Below are 24,742 nucleotides of genomic sequence, written 5' to 3' on the forward strand. Positions count from 1 at the left end.
CAGTGTAGAATTAAAATAGATTGCAATAGGAGCACATAGGTATAGGGGCAACACAAACCATATACTCCAAAAGTGGAATGCGAACCACGAAGGGACCCCAGACCTATGTGAGCTTGTAGAGGGTCGCTGGAATTGTAAGAAGACAGTGAGGGTTAGAAAAATAGCCCACCCCAAGACCCTAAAAGGTAGGTGTAAAGTGCACCTACTACCCCCAGAGCGCCCAGAAGTCGTGATAGGAGGATTCTGCAGGAAGAACACCAGCAATGCAACAACAGTGGATTTCCGGACCTGAGTACCTGTAAGACAAGGGGACCAAGTCCAATAGTCTTGACAGTGTCGAGAGTGGGCAGGAGCCCAGGAAATGCCAGCTGAGGGTGCAAGGAAGCTGCCACTAGTTGGCAGAAGCTTGCAGTTCTGCAAGAAAGAAGAGGACTAGGAACTTCTCCTTTGGAAGACGGATGTCCCACGTCGTGATGAAGCTTGCAGAGGTGTTCCCAGGCAGAAAGACCGCAAACAAGCCTTGCTAGCTGCAAGGGTCGCAGTAGAGGTTTTTGGGTGCTGCTGTGGCCCAGGAGGGACCAGGATGTCGCCACTTGGAGGAGGAGACAGAGGGGGCGCCCAGCAACTCAGGGAGCCCTCACAGAAGCAGGCAGCACCTGCAGAAGTTCCTTAACAGGCACTTGGAAGAAGAGTGAACCGGAGTCCATGCGAAGTCCCAAAAGGGAGTCCCACGACGCCGGAGGGCAACTCAGAAGGTTCTACACTGCAGGAAGGAGTGTTGGGGACCCAGGCTTGGCTGTGCATGAAGAAAATCCTGGAAGAGTGCACAGGAGCCGGAGCAGCTGCAAATCACGCGGTACCCAGCAATGCAGTCTAGCGTGGGGAGGCAAGGACTTACCTCCACCAAACTTGGACTGAAGAGTCACTGGACTGTGGGAGTCACTTGGACAGAGTTGCTGAGTTCCAGGGACCACGCTCGTCAGGATGAGAGAGGACCCAGAGGACCAGTGTTGCAGTCTTTTGGTGCCTGCGTTCGCAGGGGGAAGATTCCGTCGACCCACAGGAGATTTCTTCAGAGCTCCTGGTGCAGGGTGAAGGCAGGCTACCCCCAGAGCATGCACCACCTGGAAACAGTCGAGAAAGCCGGCAGGATGAGGTGCTACAATGTTGCTAGTAGTCGTCTTGCTACTTTGTTGCGGTTTTGCAGGCGTCCTGAGCAGTTAGCGGTCGATCCTTTGGTAGAAGGTGAAGAGGGAGATGCAGAGGAACTCTGATGAGCTCTTGCATTCGTATTCTAAAGAATTCCCCAAAGCAGAGACCCTAAATAGCCAGAAAAGGAGGGTTGGCTACCAAGGAAGGAGGATTGGCTACCAAGAGAGGTAAGAGCCTATCAAAAGGAGCCTCTGACGTCACCTGCTGGCACTGGCCACTCAGAGCAGTCCAGTGTGCCCCCAACACCTCTGTTTCCAAGATGGCAGAGGTCTGGGACACACTGGAGGAGCTCTGGGCACCTCTCCTGGGAGGTACTGGTCAGGGGAGTGGTCACTCCCCTTCCTTTGTCCAGTTTCGCGTCAGAGCAGGGCTGGGGGATCCCTGAACCAGTGTAGACTGGCTTATGCAGAGATGGGCACCATCTGTGCCCATCAAAGCATTTCCAGAGGCTGAGGGAGGCTACTCCTCCCCAGCCTTCACACCTATTTCCAAAGGGAGAGGGTATAACACCCTCTCTCAGAGGAAATCCTTTGTTCTGCCTTCCTGGGCCAGGGCTGCCTGGACCCCAGGAGGGCAGAAACCTTTCTGAGGGGTTGGCAGCAGCTGCAGTGGAGACCCCGGAAAGGCAGTTTGGCAGTACCCGGGTACTGTGCTAGAGACCCGGGGGATCATGGAATTGTCCCCCCAATACCAGAATGGTTTTGGGGTGACAATTCCATGATCTTAGACATGTTACATGGCCATGTTCTGAGTTACCATTGTGACCGTATACAGAGGTAGTGACCTATGTATAGTGCACACGTGTAATGTTGTCCCCTCACAAAGTCCGGGGAATTTGCCCTGAATGATGTGGGGGCACCTTGGCTAGGGCCAGGGTGCCCACACACTAAGTAACTTTGCACCCAACCTTCACCAGGTGAAGGTTAGACATATAGGTGACTTATAAGTTACTTAAGTGCAGTGGTAAATGGCTGTGTAATAATGTGGACGTTATTTCACTCAGGCTTCACTGGCAGGCCTGTTTAAGAATTGTCAGAGCTCCCTATGGGTGGCAAAAGAATTGCTGCAGCCCATAGGGTTCTCCTGGAACCCCAATACCCTGGGTACCTCAGTACCATATACTAGGGAACTATATGGGTGTACCAGTATGCCAATGTGAACTGGTAAATTTAGTCACTAGCCTGTTAGTGTCAAATTTGGAAAGCAGAGAGAGCATAACCACTGAGGTTCTGGTTAGCAGAGCCTCAGTCAGACAGTTATGCACCACACAGCGAACACAAATAGGCCACAAACTTATGAGCACTGGGGTCCTGGCTAGCAGGATCCCAATGACACATAACACACTGACAACATAGGGTTTTCACTATGAGCAGTGGGCCCTGGCTAGCAGGATCCCAGTGAGACAGCGAAAACACCCTGACATATACTCACAAACAGGCCAAAAGTGGGGGTAACAAGGCTAGAAAGAGGCTACTTTCATACATCAGCAAGCAAGGGACCCAAGTCTGAGCGTACGCTTTTTTTGTAGTTTGTCTTCTAGGGCACCTCTTGATGCTTCTATCGGCATCTCATTTACAAAAGAACATCCAATATGGTATGAGCCAAATTTATTTGACTGGCCAAGTCATAACATTATTGCAGTGTTTATCCAAAATGCCAATTAGTGCTGATGCTGTAGATCTCAACCAGTCACTGATAAATTCATACTGATCAATAACATTTCTATTGTAGTGAACTACCCCAATTGTGCATATTATACCATTCTGACATTAAAAGTAAATTTGGCACATTAAAAGACTCTTCACTGTGATTTTCATTACCAGTTTACTTCATAACTTAGCCCTATAGTATGGTATGTACAACTGTTTCACGATAATTACAAAGCGTCCTTCTCTTCATGAGTACCTTTTTCAGGATCCTAATTTTAGTTAGGACCCTGTGTTATGTGATACTTTTCTTCATTGCCACAGTGCAGGTGCCTGACCCGAACATGGTTCTTGTTGGACAAGGATTGTTTCTCATTGTTTACATTAAGAGGCTTTAGAATGCAAATAAGTTCAGCATGTTCTCATTAGGTACTGTAAAGTACTTTAGCTATGCAGTGGTATCGGTGCTGGCCTCGATCATTTCTGTGCAATTTAATCAGGGAAGCATGTTTATTAAGCTGACTGGGAGCGACTGCAGCATTCTGGGCCAAAACGTTGGTCGACTGTCAAGCTTCTTCGTTATAAGCCTTAGTTCTGAGCAGAATTGTACATAACAGTGCTCCTCTGTGGTCAGTATCCTGACGGAGAATTGTTATGGAGGACTGGTGCAATATATACCCTTTTGGGGCTAAATCTTGGCTGTGCACAATACAATAAAGTGACTGTGACTGTGCTAAACAGAGTATGATCCCTATTGTTTTGCTATACTTTGTTTCCTGTTTAAATTAGCAGCCTGTTGGCTCGGTGTGCGGAGAGTCTTGGCTGGACTCAGGAGGTTTTTTTTAGATTTTTCGCTCTACTGTTATAAGGTATTTCACAAGCCTGCAGTTTAATTGTTTTTTTTACTTTTTTGAGTAATTTGATTGGTCAACAAATACAAAAAGATGAACAAAACTTCAAATTGGCATCTGATTTCCTAGTACATATCATCAGAGATGAAATGCAACGGGGGGGGAGGGGGTGCATAGCACACATGCAAGTAGATACAGTGTTTATTATTGGTGCGTATTGCTATATTTGTCCCACGATCATGATAAGAGCGGCATCGCTTCCTGTCTATTTAGCAAACAATTTGTGAAGAGGGTCCACACGTTTGGGCAGTTCCTCTGAATAATCTTCTAGAACGTTCTTGCCGTAAGTCACTTCTTTCAGCCATTTTACTTGTGTGGGGTATGCTTTTTTCCGAAATGCATAGCCACTTGACATTTAGCTAGCAATACTGCTATTGCTGTGAATCGTCACACTGCAGTTTGGAATGATTACACCATGCCGAGCAGGCATATCTGAATCATGCACTGCATTGCTTCTTCAATTATGTCAAACAATGTACCCACCACTTCTGTCCAGAATTCCCTTATTCTGGGTCACTCCCATGCCAGATGTATAAATTCCGCCCCAGTCACCCCGCATCAAGAGTATCATGTGTCTGTCCTTAACCCATATGGTTGCATTCTAAAAGGTGTGTGATACGTCTGGTGCAGATATCTATAGTGTATAATGCAAAAGTTGCAATTAGATGTTAGACATCTGCTTATTGATCAGCAATATTTCCAGTCTTCTTGTGTCAGGGGAACTGGGAGGACGGTATTCCAGTGTGCAAAGGCTTTGTCGGTCAGTGATGGGGCGTCCGCCCCTGTGGCTTCATATAGTTTAGTGACTAGTTGTCTCCTATGCTTGTTCGTGAGTATGATATGTAATACTCTCAGTGTCGGGGGCTCTGTAGGGAATGTAGAGTATGGAGCCTTTATGGCATGTGTGAGACGGTGGTAGTAAAATTTGAAAAGTGTTGTGGCATTCTGTATATTTTATAAGTCTGCCAGGCCCACAAAGGTTACACCCGAATAAAGATCTCCTCTGGTGGTTATTTCTACTGCTTTCAGCAGAGTCTGCGCTGCTGACTCATGTGTAACTGACAGCACTGCGTGGTTCTCTAGAGGTAGAGCGGCGCCGTATAGGGGCAGTCGTCCCAACCGTGCTCCTTGTGTGTGCCAGGCTGCAATTGTGCAGTCTACTGTGCTAATCTCTGTGCTAGTAGTGTCTCTACGTGTTCGTGGCAATACATAATGCAATAGCACGGGGTGTACTTCTGCCTCTACAGATAGGTGTGATATGTATTCAGATGAGCCGTAGCAGTAGTGTGCATGTTGTGTTTGCGTGCATAGATAGTATAAGTGTAGGTCTGGCGCTGTGAAGCTGCCTTTTTCGTGTGAGAGTGTCAGGATTTCCCAACTTAGCCTTGGTTGCTTCCATGCCCATATTAACTTGATTAATTGCACTCCAAGGAGCCTGAAAACCTGCCATTCAGGGTGATAGGAATATTGTTGAATAGGTATAAGAAATGGGGTAGCACTACCATGACCGCTACTTTGCAGTTTAATTGCATGTCGGTTGGTGCGAAGCAGACTATGTTGGCTTTGTTGGCAGTGAATTGAACCTCTTCTGTTGAACATTACTTTTAGGCTGTTTTTATGATCCTCCAATGTGGATTTGCATAGACAGATTATATGTAGCATTGTTTTTGTCCTTTGCCCACAAACCCAACATTCCTCCCTTCCATCCACATGTTGCCATGGTGGGAGGTGCAAAAGTGAAGGAGGACACCCTAGACAATATTTTAGGAACCTTCCTTTTATGGGGGCTTTAAACCTAGAATCAAGGCATGGCTGAGGTATCAGAGCATTGTTAATTTTGGTTTACATTCTCCTTGGAGTGAGGCTGATATGTATATAGCCAATCCGCTGTGTCAGCGGCCATAGGATGACTCCATTGCTGTAGGCACAAAAAAATTAATGTATCCTAGTATTAGTGGAATTCCGCTACCCAGGTTCCCTGCAGGAGGATCATTTGAAATTATTTGAGATAAGCCAGTGTCTCTTGGTCGTCTAATGTGTTAAACAAGCCATTATTGTTCAATACACATGTCCGTAGGTAGTCTGTATAATTAAGAGCATTTTTTTCCAAGGGTGCAATTCATTGTTGTGGTCTTTTTCTGGGAGACCCAACTCAAGGTCGCCCTGTCATTGGGGTATTTTTCGTCATGAGCTGAAGGTGGCTTTGGCCCTGTGTTTTTGTGCATTGCAAGGTAATGAGGGCACCCTTTAAGAATGAATATGCATGGTTTGGCTGACAGGTGTTACAATAATTGTTTGCCTAGTTTTCTAAGGGATGGGGCTAGGCTAGTCCTGTAAAGGAAATCACCTGAACCCACTATCCTTTTAAAAACCTGGGCTGTGTCCAGGACCATTTTGACTACTTTGGCTGACGCCTAAGTGACCCCGGTCATTTCGTTGGGCAACCCGGGTCTGGATTCGATGAACTCCACTGAGACTATGTCGCTCAATCTTATGCCTGTTTTTTCTGGTACTTGACTGAGAAGATGCAGGATATTGCCTCAGTTTAATATGTCAAAGCTTCCCCTTGACTGATATTCTGGGTAAATTAATGTCACCATGCTGTTGCTGACTGATGAAGGTGGTGGCTAGTGAGAGAAGTTTGCTTCCCCCCCTTCCGGTTCCCTAGCTTTGTCATGCTTGGGCCTTATTGTGCTTGTGTTGCTATGGGCGGCCATTCTATTAGAAAGGGCAGGAGGCTCAGGTTTGTCTTCACTGTTTGGTCCAGGCCAAGGTGGCTTATTGGCTGCATGTTTGGGGCTTTTCTTACTCTCTATTTGCTATTATGGGCTTGAGCTGCTCAAGCAACAGGAGGGCAGAAACCTGTCTGTGAAGCGGCAGCAGCTGGGGCTGCCTGAAAAACCTCAGAAGGCTTGAATGGCAATACTGGGAGTCCTCTAAAGAACCCCTAGAGCGCATGGAATCATACAACCAATGCTTGCAAAAGGATTGAGGTATGATTCCAACATGTTTGATACCAAACATGCCTATGTTCAGAGTTATGATCATGTAGCTGGGCATATGTAGTGAACCATGTCCAGTACATGTGTAAAATGGTGTCCCCACACTCACAAAGTCCGGGAAAATGGTCCTGGAGGCCGTGGGTGCATCTCTGCTAGTGCAGGGGTGTCCTCACACACCGGTACTCTGCACCCTGCCCTCAGGGCTGGAGGGCCTGCAATAGGGGTGACTTGTAAGTGATCTGGTGTGTAAATGAATGTGAAAGGGTGCAGGCACTTTTTCACGCAGGCTGCAATAGAAGCCTTTGCATGGGCTCCCTATGGCTGGCAAAAGAAATGCTGCAGCCTATAGGGATCCCCTGGAATCCCAGTACCCCGGCTACCTAGGTAACATATTCTAGGGACTTATAAGGGGGCACCAGTATGCCAATTGTGGGTGAAATACTGGATTACCAGTATGCTATAACCATAATTTAAGGGAGAAAGCATAACTACCAGGGGCCTGATTAGCAGGATCCCAGTAGAAACAGGCAAACACACTTACAAAGAAGGTGCAAAAGGAGGCCCACGCAGCACTACAACAAAGTGGCCCACGCCACCAGAGAACTACGCAGGAAGCGATGCGGGTTTTTTTTGATGCTCAGGGATGATGCATTGAAAATCTTTGATGCGCTGCTAGAAGGAGCAGGCACTGCATCGATCCGGTAGACGATGCACAGAATTTTCAGTCGCAAGGCATGCGCTGCGTCAAATTCTCCATCGGTCAGTCGGCGTTGTCATTCCTGTCAACAGTACGGCGATTTCCCAGCTGTGATGCAGGCTTTGAATCATTTTGTGCAGGCATTGCATCGATTTATGACACACAAGGAGTTTCTTGAAGAGGTGAAGTCTTTGTTGGCCCTGAGACTTCAGAAACAGGAGGCAAGCTCAATCCAAGCCCTTAGAGAGCACTTCAGGAGGAAGGCAGAGTTCTTCCAACAGAGTCAGAGGCTTGCAGGGCAGCAGGGTAACAAGCAGGGCAGCAGTCCTTCTCAGCAAAGCAGTCCAGACGAGTCCTTTAGGCAGCCAGACAGCTCCTCTGACAGGGTGGAGGTGTAGGTCCAGAAGTGTCTGATTTGGAGGGGTCAGAGACCCAGTTTATATACCCCAAAATGCATTTGAAGCGGTGGAAGCTTCAAAGAGTGGTTTTGAAGTGCACAAGTTCCACTTTCAGCCCAGTCCTGTCTTTCAGGATCCCTGTGGGGGGTTATCAGTCCTTTGAGTGAGTACAGGCCACTAGCCTTTTAAATATGTGTGAGCCCCTCCACCCTTCCTGCCCAGGAAGACCCAGTTAGTATGCAGATTAATGCAGATGTGACTGAGTGTCCTCTGTTTATGGTTGCCTGGGTGGAATGCACAAGGGGAGCTGTCAATCAGCACAGACCAGACGTGGATTGGAGAAGGCTGTACGGCACAGATGGCAGTAAGTGCAGAGAAATACCCACTGTATCCACTGTGTAAAAGTGAAATTTCTTAAATACTAATATTAAATCCAACTTCATCAGTAAGCAGAATTGTCTATCCCCAGTTTGGCAATACCAAACAAGAGATGGCTATTCCTTCCAGATCAGAATCTACCACTTAAGAGTATATAAGGGAAGTTCTAATGATAGTCTTTCAGAGGAGCAGGCTTCACAGTAGTGGAAAAATAATTTTTGAGTTTTTCACTACTTGGACATGGTAGACACATAAGTACATGTTGTGCCTTTTACCTACATAGCACCCCGCTATATGGGTTACCTAGGGCCTACCTTAGGGGTGACCTAAATGTAGAGAAAGGGGAGTTTAAGTCTTGGCAAGTAGTTTTAAAAGCCAAGTCGAAGTGGCAGTGAAAGTGCACACACAAGCCTTGCAATAGCAGGCCTGAGACATGGTTAAGGGACTACTTAAGTGGGTGGCATAACCGTGCTGCAGGCCCACTAATGACATTTCATTTACAGGCCCTAGGTACAGGTAGTGCACTTTACTAGGGACTTACAGGTAAATTAAATATGCCAATTGGGTAGTGTAGGAGGCTGGCCTGGCTTATAGTGGGTACCTTGTGGTACTTACACCATGTGCCAGGTCCAGTTATCCCTTATTAGTAGAATAGAGGTGTTTCTAGCAGCTTAGGCTGATATAAGGTAGCTATGGCAAAGCAACTTAGACTGAACTAGGAGACATGCAAAGCTCCTACTATACCACTTATATCATATAGCACAATATCATAAGAAAACACAATACTCAGAGTTACTAAAAATAAAGGTACTTTATTTTTATGACAATATGCCACAAGTATCTCAGTGAGTACCCTCAGTTAGAAGGTAAGTAATATACACAAGTTATATGTGCACAAACCCAAAACAGGTAAGTAATAGTAATAAAAGTAATTCAAACAGTGTAGAATTACAATAGGATGCAATAGGTGAACATAGGTCTAGGGGCAACACAAACCATATACTCCAAAAGTGGAATGCGAATCACGAATGGACCCCAGACCTATGGGAGCTTGTAGAGGGTCGCTGGGACTGTAAGAAAACAGTCAGGGTGTCCAAGATACCCCACCCCAAGACCCTGAAAAGTAGGAGTAAAGTACCCCTACTAACCCAATAGAACACAATAGTCGTGATAGGGGGATTCTGCAAGAACCACAAACACCAGCAAAGCACTGAAGATGGATTCCTGGACCTGAGGACCTGCAAGGCAAGGGGACCAAGTCCAACAGTCGCAATAGTGTCTGGGGGGCAGGAGCCCAGGAAACCCCGGATGAAGGTGCAAGAAGGCTGCCTCTGGGTGGAAGAAGCCAAGGATTCTGCAAAAACGAAAAGGGCTTGGAACTTCTCCTTTGGATGGAATATGTCCCAAGGCGTGCTGGAGGTTGCAGAAGTGTTTCCACGCAGAAATACCGCAAACAAGCCTTGCTGGCTGCAAGAGTCACAGTAGAGGTTTTTGGGTGCTGCTGGGGACCAGGAAGGACCAGGATGTCGCCACTTGGAAGAGGAGACAGAGGGGGGGCGCTCAGCAAGTCAGAGAGCCCCCACAGAAGCAGGCAGCACCCGCAGAAGTACCGGAGCAGGCACTTAGAAGATTTGTGAACCGTAGCTGGTTCAGAGTCACAAAGGAGGGTCCCACAACGTCGGAGTCCATCTCAGAGGGTTGAGCACTGCAGGACGTAGTGCTGGGGACCCAGGCTAGGCTGTGCATGAAGGAATCCTTGGAGAAGTGCACAGAAGCCGGAGCAGCTGCAAATCACACAGTACACAGGTTTGCAGTCTAGCGAGAGGAGGCAAGGACTTACCTCCACCAAACTTGGACTGAAGGATCACTGGACTTTGAGGGTCACTTGGATATAGCTCCTGTGTTCCAGGGACCACGCTCGTCAGGATGAGAGGGGACCCAGAGGAACGGTGATGCAGTCTTTTGGTGCCTGCGTTAGCAGGGGGAAGATTCCGTCGACCCACAGGAGATTTCTTCTTGGCTTCCAGTGCAGGGTGAAGGCAGACAGCCCCCAGAGCATGCACCACCAGGAAACAGTCGAGAAAGCCGGCAGGATGAGGCGCTACAATGTTGCTGGTAGTCGTCTTGCTACTTTGTTGCAGTTTTGCAGGCATCCTGGAGCAGTCAGTGGTCGATCCTTGACAGAAGTCGAAGAGGGAAGTGCAGAGGAACTCTGGTGAGCTCTTGCATTCGTTATCTGAAGAATACCCCAGAGGAGAGACCTTAAATAGCCAGAAAAGGAGGTTTGGCTACCAAGAAAGGAGGATTGGCTACCAAGAGAGGTAAAAGCCTATCAAAGGGGGTCTCTGACGTCACCTGCTGGCACTGGCCCCTCATACCAGTCCAGTGTGCCCCCAACACCTCTGAATCCAAGATGGCAGAGGTCTGGGACACACTGGAGGAGCTCTGGGCACCTCCCCTGGGAGGTACTGGTCAGGGGAGTGGTCACTCCCCTTTCCTTTGTCCAGTTTTGCGCCAGAGCAGGGCTGGGGGATCCCTGAACCGGTGTAGACTGGCTTATGCAGATATGGGCACCATCTGTGCCCATCAAAGCATTTCCAGAGGCTGGGGGAGGCTACTCCTCCCCAGCCCTTCACACCTATTTCCAAATGGAAAGGGTGTAACACCCTCTCTCAGAGGAAATCCTTTGTTCTGCCTTCCTGGGCCGGGGCTGCCCAGACCCCAGGAGGGCAGAATCCTGTCTGAGGGGTTGGCAGCAGCAGCAGCTGCAGTGGAAACTCCGGAAAGGCAGTTTGGCAGTACCTGGGTTCTGTGCTAGAGACCCGGGGGATCATGGAATTGTGCCCCCAATACCAGAATGGTGATGGGGTGACAATTCCAAGATCTTAGACATGTTACATGGCCATGTTCGGAGTTACCATGGTGACGCTACACATAGGTAGGGACCTATGTGCAGTGCACTTGTGTAATGGTGTCCTCGCACTCACAAAGTCTGGGGAATTTGCCCTGAACGATGTGGGGCCACCTGGGCTAGTGACAGGGTGCCCACACACTAAGTAACTTGGCACCCAACCTTCACCAAGTGAGGGTTAGATATATAGGTGACTTATAAGTTACTGTGCAGTGAAAAATGGAATGGAATGGAAAAGTGAAAATAACGTGGACGTTATTTCACTCAGGCTGCAGTGGCAGGCCTGTGTAAGAATTGTCTGAGCTCCCTACGGTTGGCAAAAGCAATGCTGCAGCCCATAGGGATCTCCTGGAACCACAATACCCTGGGTACCTAAGTACCATATACAAGGGAATTATATGGGTGTACCAGTGTGCCAATGAGAATTGCTAAAATGAGTCACTAGCGTGTAGTGACAAATTTAGAAAGCAGAGAGAGCATAAACACTGAGGTTCTGGTTAGCAGAGCCTCAGTGATAAAGTTAGGCTCCACACTGGGAACACATATAGGCCACAAACATATGAGCACTGGGGTCCTGGCTAGCAGGATCCCAGTGCCACATATCAAACACACTGACAACATAGGGTTTTCACTATGAGCACTGGGCCCTGGCTAGCAGGATCCCAGTGAGACAGTAAAAATATACTGACATACTCACAAACAGGCCAAAAGTGGGGGTATCAAGGCTAGAAAGAGGCTAGCTTCCTACAGGTAGGCACCAATGTTGCCATGTTTAGGGGAGAGAACATTTGCACTTTAGCGCTGGACAGCAGTGGTAAAGTGTGCAGAGTCCTAAAGCCAGCTAAAACAGTGTCAGAAAAGTTGAGGGAGACAGGAAAAAAATGTTGGGGGGTGATCACCCTGAGGCTTTCAGGTTTAACCGGCTCATTGCACTGTCACCTTCCTTATTTAATGATCTTTAAAGTTTATACTGTATTTACCTTGTGTCCAAACTGAGCCTTCAAGGTGAATTCACCCTTTCATGTGGTTCAAGAGATAATACTTCCATCTTTATCTGCCATCTTTTCTTCGGATTAGTCTATTCTGCTCCTAGATGTAGTTAGAGCCCTGAGGTTTGTCAGCAGTGAACTGCTGGGTTTAGACAATCAGACAGCTTATTTGTTAATTTTGGTACAAAAAGGTTGTAAGTCCCATGAAACTACTACATTTTTTAAGTGTCACGGTTCTGAGCTGGAGAGAGAGCATTGGGGAGTTGGAGTGGGGAAATCAAGAGAGAAAGAGCGTGTGTGTATGTTTGTATATCTTAGATTCAAATAACCTAATAAATTTCAAAAGTGTGAATTGATACTAAGCCAAACAGTATTTTGAGTTCAATATCTATTAATGTTCCCTTTAGAAAATGAACACCATTTGCAAGGAAGAAAACAAACTGAATTTCCACATACTTGGAAAATGATTATTTTTTGTGCTTTTTCTCCAGCTTTACCACCCAATGTTTCTGAGTTTTTAATGATACCATCTCAACCAGAGGTCAACAAACCTTTGATTTTAAGAGTTTGCATGGCTGACTATGCACCAGGATACATCCAAGTAAGATGGTTTAAATCAAGCCGCTGCTTTGAGGAAGAAGTGTCCAGTACAGAACCACAGATTGCCACAAATGCCCTGTGTTTCTCTGAGAGCCAAGTTCAATTCATACCACGAATGAATGATCATAATTGTCAACTCAGATGTGAGGTTGAACATCCTGAGAGTGGTAAAATCACAGAGAAGAGCTGCACACTCGTGCTCAAAGGTAAGAATGGCTGTGATTATTCTTTATACGTTATCCAGTTATGGTTGCGTCTAGCCAGCGTATAACCCAGTAGAAGAAAAACCCAGTCCTCCTCCCTTACTTTGTCCTTCCCGCTCTCTGGTACCACCTGTTACCTGGCAAACATAGAGAGGAGTTCCTGTTTACGTCCTTTGGGCCCAAGCATGAGAGAACAAGGCTGCAAGCAAAGAGGGATGGTGGCGCAAAGGTAATGGGGCCAGCAAATCATAGCCAGAGTAATGAAGAAAATTGATAAATGCTCAAAATAGTAAGCGGGGGTTAAGATAATGGTTGAGGAGGTGCTTAGCAATATAGAACTGGCAACCTGATTCTAATACCAATGGCAGAACACCTGACCAGTGTAAGACTTCAATAGGTCTAATACTTTAAGCAGACTCCAAAGACTATTGATATCCAACATGTTGGGCCTGATTTAGAGTTTGGTGGATGGGTTATTCTGTCACAAACATGACGGATATCCCATCTGCTGTATTACGATTCCCATAGGATATAATGGGATTGTAATACAGCGGATGGGATATCTGTCATGTTTGTGACATTAAGTAAACCCATCCGCCAAACTCCAAATCAGACCCTATATCTGGAAAGGGATGTAAATGTGAGTGAAGTACACCATGTTGTAGCCTGAAAAGGACCTGGATCGAAGATTTTGTCTCACATAGTCAAGATTCTTGAAGCAGATTTCCTTGAGCTGCAAAATGATGAGGACAATATTCCATGGAAATTATAATCTAGCAACTTAATGCAGAAGAGGACACCCTTTGACCGGGTGTAAAGACTCCAAAGGTCAAAAAGAGGTTTTCATGTTGCCTGTAATCAAGGGAACTAGCAACATGATTCTGAACTGGCCACTTCCAGACTGTGCAGGATGTCTTTCTCTCAGGACAAGTGGGTGAGGGGGGAAAAGGGAGGATGGTTTCCTGCACCTGATGAAAAGAAGGAATTTTTTTTAGGACAAAAGCCAGACGTAAAACTAATCTGCTGGGAAAAATGTGTAACTATGGATGTCTTAAAGTTAAAGTTTCAAAATTTTTCTAACCTCTCGGCAAAAGTAATGGCCACCAAGAAAAATACTTTTAAATGCCAGATGTTTGAGGTCAATATCTGTAAAAGGCTTAACAGAAAAGGATTGTAAAGCCCTGACGACCAAAAGTAGATCCCAAGAAGGAATTGTTGGCCTAGTTAGACAATGTCAGAGAGAAAATCCCCCAAGATCCCTTGGAGCAGGAGACAACAAGCCTTTTTTGCAGCAAGAGTCGCTATGCACAGGGGTACTGGCCTGCAAAGAGAGGCAAGGGCTCACCGTCTCCGAATTTGGACAGCAGGCAGAGAGTACCAAGGGGACCACTCCAGAACACCACCGGTGATGCAGGATCCACGCACTTCCAGAGGAGAGCAGATCCATGCAGCCAGATGTCAATGCTGTAGGTGCCTGCAGATGCAGGGAAGTGACTCCTTCACACCAAGGGAGATTCCGTCTTTCTTCGTGCAGCTGAAGTCTTGCCGACCCCAGAGGATGCGCAGCTGGGGAAATGTTGCAGTTGCTGGAAGAATCCAGGGAAACAATGTTGCAAGGCAAGGTTGTCTTAGTAGTTGCAGTCTTGTTGGTTCCAGTGAGCAGAAGTAGAAGTAAACAACGCAGAGGAGTCCTGGTGGAGTCTTACATGTCGAATCTGGGGACCCACCCACAAAGGAGTCCCTAAATAACCCTAAAAGAAAGTTTGGTCACCTGGCTCAGTGACCACCTATCAGGAGATGTCTCTGCCATTGTCTGCCTGACCTGGCCACTCAGATGCTCCCAGGGGCCTCTACCCATCTTGGTTTCAAGATGGCAGAATCGAGTGGCCACCAGGAGGAGTTTTGGGCTCTACCCCTGGGCTAGTGATGGACAGGGGAGTGGTAACTTACCTTTCCTTTGTCCAGTTTCACGCCAGAGCAGAGACTGGGGGTCCCTGAGCTGGTGCAAACTGGTTTATGCAAGGAGGGCACCAAATGTGCCCTTCAAAGCAAACCGGTGACTTGGGAAGGCTACCCCTCCCAAGTCTTGAAACACCTATTTCCAAGGGAGAGGGTGTTACCTCTCTCTTGCACTGGAAATTCTGTGTTCTGCCTTCCCCTGCCTGAACTGGGCAAAACCGTGGAATCCTGGTAGGAGCAATACTGGGGCATCCTCTAAGAAGCCCCCAGAGTGCATGGAATCATACAACCAAGACTGGCATTCATGCCAGGTTTGGAGTTACCATTATGTAGCTGGACACAGGTAGTGAGTGACCTGTGTCCAGAACACAGGTAAAATGGCTTCCCTGCATTTACGAAGTCCAGTGCAATGTAACTGGAGTTCATAGGGGCACCTCATGCAGGGGTGCCCTCACACACAGGAACCTGCACCCTGCCCTTTGTAGGCTGGAAGGGCCTACCATAGGGATGACTTCCAGTGACTTGCATGCACCTTTTCACGCAGGCTGCAATGGCAGGCTTGCAGACACATTTTTTATGGGCGGCATAATACATGCTGCAGCCCTTGGGAGACCTCTGGTGTCCCTGTGCCCTGGGTACCTAAGTACCATATACTAGGGACTTATAAGGGGACACCAGTATGCCAATTGTGGAGTGTACAAAGGTCCTAGGCAACCAAATTTAGAGGCGGAGAGCACAATCACTGGAGTCCTGGTTAGCAGGATCCCAGTGAAGACAGTCTAAGCACAATGATAGAAGGCAAAAAGTAGGGGTAAATATGCCAAAAAGAGGGTACTTTCCTACACCATCGTCCCAGAATCTGGGCATAAAGAAAGAAAAGAGGGCATCTTGGATGCTGGCAAATAGATCTACATGTTGAACACCAAATCATTTGCATACTCCTGTAAAAATATGATGAGCTAAACAAAATGTATGTCAAGGAGGAAAGAGTTTGTTTAATCTGTTGGTCACTGTGTTGTCCTTCCCATGACTATGAACTATAAGATGGTTTTCTGCCAAACTCAGTATGTGATATACTACAGAAGGTATAGTCAATGACCCTGTTCCTGAATGCTTGTTGAGATAAGCCTTGGTAACTATATGGTTTGTCCAAACCACAACCATTTTACATGTCAAGAAAGAAGCAAAGTAAAGAAGGGCATAGACTACTGACATCATCTCCTTCAATTTGATGGATGAAGGTTCTCTCCTGGAAGCTACCATTCCTGAACATTTTGGGTGCCCCGTCATGTCTTGCATTTGTCTGTAGCAAGAATTGATAAAGAAGGGAGGGAAAAGCATGACTCCTCTGTTGTGGTATGTGGGGAGGAGTTACAATGAAGATCCTCTCAAGTTCTATAGCAGACCTCCCAATGGTCGCCAAGCGTGGGAGGGTGATCTGGGGCAGCATATAACAGATGCACAATGGGAGTTTTGCTGCCAACAGACTAAGGAGGTCTCTTCTAATAGCAAATTCTGCTTAATCCATTTCAAATACTCATGCAGTACCACTGTAGTCACAGAGTACTCACACACTTGAAAGAAAACACTTCAGGCCCATATTTATACTTTTTAGCGCCACATTGTGTCATTTTTTAACTCAAAAGCGGCACAAACTTAATCAAAATCAAATTGTATTTTGTAAGTTTGCGGCGCTTTTGCGTAAAAAATGACGCAAATGGGGCACTAAAAAAGTATAAATATCGGCCTCAGTGTTACAAAAATAAAGGTACTTTATTTTGGTGACACACGTACCAAAAATACCATAGAGACTATACTCTTTTAAGAGGTAAGTAATACACAAATTATATACACTACTATGCAGAAATAGGCATAAAAACAGTTAGAAAACAGTGTAATTAGTGAAAATCACAATAGTTAGAAATGGGCCCGGGGAGCACAAACCATATACTAAGAAAGTGGAATGCGAATGTTGGTCCCCCACCTAGGCAAGTGTAGTGTGTAGAGGGGAGCTGTGAGTACTAAAAACACCCAAAGGTAAGTACCACAGCCCACCCCGGGTGCCCAGGCAAAACAGAAGTAAATCACAGTACGTTTTCCATAACACAGAGAGAAGTAAAGAAGAAGAATGCAAGACCCAGAAGCAACTGCAAGACACCAACAGTGGATTCCTGGACAAGAGGACCTGTGGAAGAAGGGGACCAAGTCCAAATAGCACAGAAGAGTCCAGGAAGAACAGTAGCCCTTGCTAACCCGGATGAAGGTGCAAAAGAAGAACCACCGGTGAGAAGAAAAAGTCAGTTATGCACCCAGTAAGACAGATGCGGGTTCCTGGTTGGTGCAAAAGATGTCCCACGCCAGTTGGAGGATTGCATTCAGGTTGCGTCGCCGGCTTACAATCCTTGGCACACGCAAAGCTTACGGTTAGCGGAAAAGGCCACTGCCAGGGACCAGGTGGACTATACCCAGGAGGGGGAGATAGAGGGGGCCCTCAACGACACAGAGAGCTCACAGAAGACCAGGCAGCGCACCCAGGAGTCCCACAGGACGCGGACAAGAAAGTTGCAGAAGAGGCCCATGCAACACTATGACAAAGTCTCCCACGCCGCTGGAGAACCACTCAGGAAGCTGCATGTCGCAGGATAGAGTGCTGGGGCGGCGGAACTACAAGATGCATGAAGGACTTGGAGGAAGGATGCCAACAAGCCTTGGCAGCTGCAAAAGACGTGATGCAATGGGAGTACTGTCATGCGTGGGGATGCAAGGTCTTACCTCCACCAAAGTGGAACAGTTGGAAGAGAGGACACTCAGAGGACCTTCATTCCACCACCCGTGATGCAGGATCCATGCAGCTCAGCAGCCAGTCGTCGTCGCAGTTGGTGCCTGCCCAAGCAGGGGAGCGACTCCTTCACCCCAAGGAAGATTCCTGGTGCAGGCTGAAGACGGGCTGTCCTCAGAGGATGTACGACCGGGAAACTGTTGCATTGCTGGCAGGAGCCAGAGATACAATGTTGCAGAAGTTGTCTTGCTTCTTTGTTGCAGCTTGTAGAGTTCATGGAGAGTCCAGATGCAGTTTCTTCAGTAAGAAGTTGAAGTGGAGAGTGCATAGGATTCCTGCTGGGGTCTTGCACTCTGAATCTCAGGAACCACCCAAAGGAGAGACCCTAAATAGCCCTGAAAGGGGGATTCGTCACCTAACCAGGTAAGCACCTATCAAGCGAGGGCTCTGATGTCACCTGCTGGCACTGGCCACTCAGATGCTCCCAGAGTTCCCTGCCAACCTTGAATCCAAGATGGCAAAACCAAGGGACCCTCTGGAGGAGCTCTGAGCAACAACCCTGGGGTGGTGATGAACAGGGGAGTGATCACTCCCCTTTCCTTTGTCCAGTTTCACGCCAGAGCTGGGACTGGGGGTCCCTAAACCGGTGTAGACTGGGTTATGCAAGGAGGGCACCAAATGTGCCCCTCAAAGCATTTCCAATGGCTTGGGAGGCTAACCCTTTCAAGCGTGTAACACCTATTTCCAATGGGAGAGGGTGTAACACCCTCTCCCAAAGGAAATCCTTTGTTCTGTCTTCCTGGGCTCGAACTTTTCAAGCAATAGGAGGTCAGAAATCTGTTTAGGAGGTGGCAGCAGCTTGGGCTGCCTGGAACCCTCAGAAGACTGAAATGGCAATACTGGGGGTCCTCTAAGGAGACCCCAGAGTGCTTGGAATCATACAACCAATGCTTGCAAAAGCCTTGGGGTATGATTCAAACATGCTTGATACCAAACATGCCTATGTTCGGAGATACCATTATGTAGCTGGACATAGGTAGTGACCTATGTCCAGTACACGTGCAAAATGGCGTCCCAGCACTCACGAAGTCTGGAAAAATGGGCCTGGAGGTCGTGGGGCACCTCTGCTAGTGCAGGGGCTGCCCTCACACACAGGTACTTTGCACCCTGCCCTCTGGGCACGAAGGCCTGCCATAGGGGTGACTTATAAGTGACCTGGTGTAGTGAAAATGGCAGTGAAAGGGTGCTTGCACCTTTTCACGCAGGCTGCAATGGCAGTACACAGAAGTCTTTGCATGGGCTTCCTATGGGTGGCAAAATATATGCTGCAGCCCATAGGGATCCCCTGGAACTCCATTGCCCTGGGTAACTAGGAACCATATACTAGGGACTTATAAGGGGGCACCAGTATGCCGATTGTGGGTGAAATACAGACTTTTGGGAGAGAGAGCATAACCACTGGGGTCCTGGTTAGCAGGATCCAAGTGAACACAGTCAAACACACTGACATCAGGCAGAAAATGGGAGTAACCATGCCAAGAAAGAGGGTACATTCCTACATCTACATGACATGTCTGAACACAAACTGCGTTTCACCCCCATGATGATGCTCCTGGGATATGTGCTAGAGGTCCCAAAAAAGTACCAGAAAACTCATTGCTCTTGCTGTAGTACTGGGTAGACGCAGAGTGTCGATGAGATGGGGGAACAGGCTTGCCCCGAATTTCAATGACTGGCTGAAAGATATGACTCTCTGTGAAGAATGGGCGGGGATATATGCAGAAACGCAGCCGCCAGCGGCACGCCCTCGGGACTATTGGGACCCATTCCGAACATGCCTTTTAAGATCGAATCCTGATTACCTAGTAATACTAATTGCAGAAATCTATTGGGGAGATCCTGTGCTGTGGAAAGGGGGGCTACCGGGTACTCGAACACTTGATGGTACAGATTAGATATTATACTATATGTCTGGGTAAGTAGACACAGCGTTGAATCATCAGAACAACCTGTATCCTACCATGCTGATACGACGTGTTATAGTTTGTATTACACCCACTACCAATGTCCTTCTGGTTCTTACACAGGTCCAGAGGTGTACTGAAGAGTTGAGTCTGAGAGTCCAATATTTATACCTGGTGCCCACTTTGAGGTAGGAGAAGGTTCTGAAAGTTTCCCCCCTCAGAGGTGTTTGGAGTTTCTTGTCTCCTTGCCCTGGCCATAGCTTGTCTGAGGTCACCAATGACTAGTGTCAAAACCCTTTGTGAGTGTGCTGGGCATAGCCTTTGTGATGTACAAGTGTTGTCTATGACAGCTCTTCCCATTCATCCAGTCAAGAGGTGGCCCAACCTGCCAACTACGATTCCTCTTTGTCTCACTGTTTGGAAGCAGTGCACAAAGACCAGCTGCCAACTGTACCTAGTCATGTGACCCAGGATACAGACTTCAGGCTCCAAATGGGCGGGACCAGAAAATGCCAACTATCTAAAAGTGCAATTTTTAGAATTGTTACTTAAAATCCAACATTACCATTAAAGAGTTTTTTAAATTATAATTCTTTAGAGAGTAAACTTGATATTCCAACCTGCTCCCAATTGAAAATGATCACTTATTAAAAGCTAACCCAGTGTTATCCTATGAGTGAGTTAGGCTTTGCAGCACTGACAAATGAATTTACGATTTTTTAACTACCAGGACATATAAAAGTGAAAAGTGCATGCCAATCTTTTAAATACAAAGCCCTGTGGGCTGCTTAGGGTCTATTTTACGGGTCTCTTGCATCTATTAAAAAGGAAGGGTTAGGTCTTGCAAAAAGGCTGAGTTTGCCAGAAACGGCAATTCGAACCTGCACCACAGGCTGCAGTGACACGCTTGAGATATGTTTGAAAGACTACTTAACTTGGTAGCACAATAAGTGCTGAAGGCCCACTAGTAGCATTTAATTTACAGGCCTTGGGTACATGTAGTACCCCGTTACTAGGGGCTTACAAGTAAATTAAATGTGGCAATTGGGTTTAAGCCACTTTCACCATGTCCGAAGGAGAGAGCACAAGCACTTTAGCACTGATTAGCATTGGTAAAGTATACAAAGTCTTAAGGCGAACAAAAATGAGATCTGCAAAAATGAAGGAGTAAGGCACAACATTTGGGGAAAGCCCAACCCAAGGCTGACAGTTCTAACAAACACTTTCTGTTTTCCATTCGGTTAGATAAAATTGATGGCAGCTACATTGGAAAAGGCAGTGGCTTTAAAGATATTGAAAGTCACATTTGATAGGAACATTGCTTGCATTTCCACACCAAACAACAAATAACCACAGCCAACTCCTTCCTGAGTAGCAGAAGCTATGGACCAAACATTTTTGAGAGACAGTGATGTATAGATAGCATATATAGCTCTGATGGTAAGGTTCAGATGAGGAAAAGACTTCTTCAGTGCTGCTTCTGCTTTATTGTATTGTAATAGTATTTATATAACGCTTACTACCCCTGACGAGGCGTTGAAGCGCTTTTCAGCAAGTAGCATGCTACTCCAGAACCCAACAAGAATTAGTGATGGATTAGTATCGGAAAATATGAGTACAGTTTTAGTATTATTATGAGTTAATTTGAGCCGCGGATATGAGAGTTTGTTAGTTAGATTGACTGGAGTAATGGAGGGGTGGAGCAGGAAAGAATCCAGAAGTGTTAATTCGTAGCATATGGTAATAGATTTAGGCTTGGGATGAGTAAAGGGGGATGGAGGAGGGAAGAGTCTATGGTAGGGGTTGGGGAGATCATAGTAGCAGTGTGAGATAAATGAGTGTGAATTTAGTAGGGTTGTTTGGGAGGTCATGGTAGCAAAGTGAGGTTTGGTGAGTTAGGTGTGGAAGCGGAGGGAAGTGCTTAGGCAGAGTTATTTAGGAGATGAAAGTAGTAGAACGGATTTGGGATGAGTCAGAGTGGGAATGGAGGATAGATTGATAGAGACATGACATATGATGGGTAGATAAGTGTGATATAAGATGAGAGCAGGGATTCATAGATATATAATAAAACAACCCACCCAGGACCCAGGCAATGACCCACTATCATGCCAAACACAGAACAACATACACACATACATATATATATACATACACATATATATATACATATATGTTCGGTGGAATGTGTAGCTGCAGATACACATGCTGTGCATTATCCTGCCATCTAGTGTTGGGCTCGGAGTGTTACAAGTTGTTTTTCTTCGAAGAAGTCTTTTCGAGTCACAAGACCGGGGGACTCCTTCCTTTCGGCTCCATTGCACATGGGCGTCGACTCCATCTTAAATTGTTTTCTTTCCGCCATTGGGTTCGGACGTGTTCCTCTTCGCTCCGTATTTCGAATTGGGAAAGTTAGCTAAAAATCGAAAATTTTACGGTATTGTTCTCGTTCGGTACCGGTTTAGTGTTATTGTATCGGCACCGATCACAGAACCGCTCCGGCGGCCCTTCGGGGCTTTCGTTCTTCAGCTGGCCTTGTCGGCCCGACCACATCCATTGTCGAAGACTAATGGACCGGACCCCCTTCCGCGTCTGTCCGAAGTGCCACTCGAAGTATCCTTATACAGACCAACACCTGGTCTGTAATCTGTGTTTTTCACCAGAACACAGGGAGGATACTTGTGAGGCTTGTCGAGCGTTTCGATCTAAAAAGACCCTACGTGATCAACGAGCAAGAAGACTGCAAATGGCGTCGACACAGAGAGAACAACTCGACGTCGAGGAGGAGGAAAGAATTTCCATCCAGGGGACGGACGCTGATGAATCCGAAAGTGAGCGACACACGACGATGCAGAAAACAGTGAGTAAAACTGCCCCGTCCAAAACTCACACTAAGATCGTTAAGGCCAAGGGGACGTCACCGCCAGCAGGCCATGGCTTAACCCATCGAAAAGAAGGTGACCAAACATCGGCACCGAAAAAGGCCAAAGATTTGCCGAAGACTTCCGACTCCAGTTGAGATTCTGGCACCAAACGATCCCGACACCGAGAGTTCGACTCACCCAAGGTGAGAAAAGTAACATCGGAACCAAATTTTTTTTTATCGGAAACATCGGTACCGAAAAAAGCGGCTTCGGAGCCGAAAAGAAGCTCTTACACAGAGAGCAAGGACTTTCCAGCCAAATGCATGAAAAACACAGATTTGAGCAGGAAATAAGTATGGATGAACCAGACCATACACAAAGGAGGTTGCATATCCAGAAAGAGACTGGAAAAATACAAACTCTTCCTCCAATTAAAACCAAAAGAAAATTGGCATTTCAACAGATAGAAATGCAGCCGAAGGCGAAGGTGGCCAGAGAAAAAACCCCACCACCAAAGTTTTCTCCACAACCTTCCCCACTACACTCACCACAGCTGTCTCCGGTGGGAACACCTCCAATGCAGTCACCTACGCATACAGGGATGACACAGGATGATCCTGATGCATGGGACTTATATGATGCACCAGTATCAGATAACAGTCCGGATTGTTACCCGACAAAGCCATCACCTCCAGAGGACAGTAATGCATATACGCAGGTACTATCAAGGGCAGCTACGTTCCACAATGTAGCAATGCATTTTGAGCCAATAGAGGATGATTTCCTGTTCAACACCTTGACATCCACCCACGCGTCCTACCAGAGTCTGCCAATGCTCCCGGGTATGCTCAAACATGCAAAACAGGTATTCCAGGAGCCAGTTAAAGGAAGGGCTTTCACTCCTAGGGTGGAGAAGAAGTACAAGCCTCCCCCAACGGATCCTGTGTTTATAACACAGTAACTTACACCAGACTCGATGGTTGTAGGAGCAGCAAGGAAGAGGGCAAACTCTCAATCATCAGGAGACACTCCACCGCCTGACAAAGAGAGTAGGAAGTTTGACGCAGCGGGCAAACGAGTCGCAGCACAGGAAGCCAATCAATGGGGGATCGCTAATTCGCAAGCCCTACTTGCTCGCTACGATAGGGCACACTGGGACGAGATGCAACACATTATACAACACTTGTCCAAAGAACACCAGAAACGTGCCCAGCAGGTTGTGGAAGAAGGACAAGCAATATCCAACAACCAAATAAGGTCCGCATTAGACTCGGCAGACACAGCAGCACGAACGGTCAACACTGGGGTAGCCATTCGCAGGCATGCATGGTAAAGAAGCTCTGGATTCAAGCCAGAAATCCAACAAGCAGTGTTGAACATGCCTTTTAACGAAGAACAATTGTTTGGGCCGGAAGTGGACACAGCAATTGAAAAATTAAAGAAAGACACAGACACGGCCAAAGCCATGGGCGCGCTCTACTTCTCACAGGGCAGAGGCACATTTAGAAAGCCACAATTTAGAGGGGGGTTTCAAATGCAAACACCAGAGCCTTCCACCTCGCAAATCAGACCCACCTATCAGGCACAATACCAGAGGGGAGGGTTTCGTGGCTTATATAAAGGAGGACAATTCCCAAGAGGAAGGGGAAAGTTCCACACATCTAAAACAAGCCAAACCAAACAGTGACTCCAATGTCACAAAACCCCAACACTTAACACCAGTGGGGGGAGACTTACCGCATACTATCAGAACTGAACACACATTACCACGGACGCATTGGTCCTAGCCATCATCCAACATGGTTATTGCATAGAATTCACAAATTTCCCGCCAGATGTGCCCCCAAGGGCACACAATATGTCTAAACAACACTTAGACCTATTACAAATAGAGGTCCAAGCACTATTACAAAAACAAGCAATAGAGTTAGTACCCAACCATCAGAAAGGAACAGGCGTCTACTCACTATATTTCCTAATTCCAAAGAAGAACAAAACGTTAAGACCTATCTTAGACCTCAGAACACTGAATCTCTTCATCAAGTCAGACCACTTCCACATGGTAACGCTTCAAGACGTGATTCCCTTACTAAAAAAGGAGGACTACATGTCAACATTGGAGCTCAAGGATGCGTACTTTCACATACCCATCCATCCTTCCTACAGAAAATACTTAAGGTTTGTGATACACAGCGTACTCTATCAATTCAAAGTGTTACCGTTCGGGAT

General features: G+C 46.9%; 1 protein-coding gene across 3 annotated transcripts in view; it reads left to right on the top strand.

The window, feature by feature from the left end:
- The window catches only part of LOC138284668 (uncharacterized), a 353,800-nt gene that overhangs the window by 229,741 nt on the left and 99,317 nt on the right, over positions 1 to 24,742 (top strand). For all 3 annotated transcript variants that reach the window (XM_069223733.1, XM_069223735.1, XM_069223736.1), the window contains one exon: positions 12,636 to 12,950. In XM_069223733.1, the coding sequence (XP_069079834.1) occupies positions 12,636 to 12,950 (315 nt within the window). The remainder of the gene's footprint in view (positions 1 to 12,635; positions 12,951 to 24,742) is intronic.

Source organism: Pleurodeles waltl, chromosome 3_1, assembly GCF_031143425.1.
Source record: "Pleurodeles waltl isolate 20211129_DDA chromosome 3_1, aPleWal1.hap1.20221129, whole genome shotgun sequence".
NCBI classification, from domain to species: Eukaryota; Metazoa; Chordata; class Amphibia; order Caudata; family Salamandridae; genus Pleurodeles; species Pleurodeles waltl.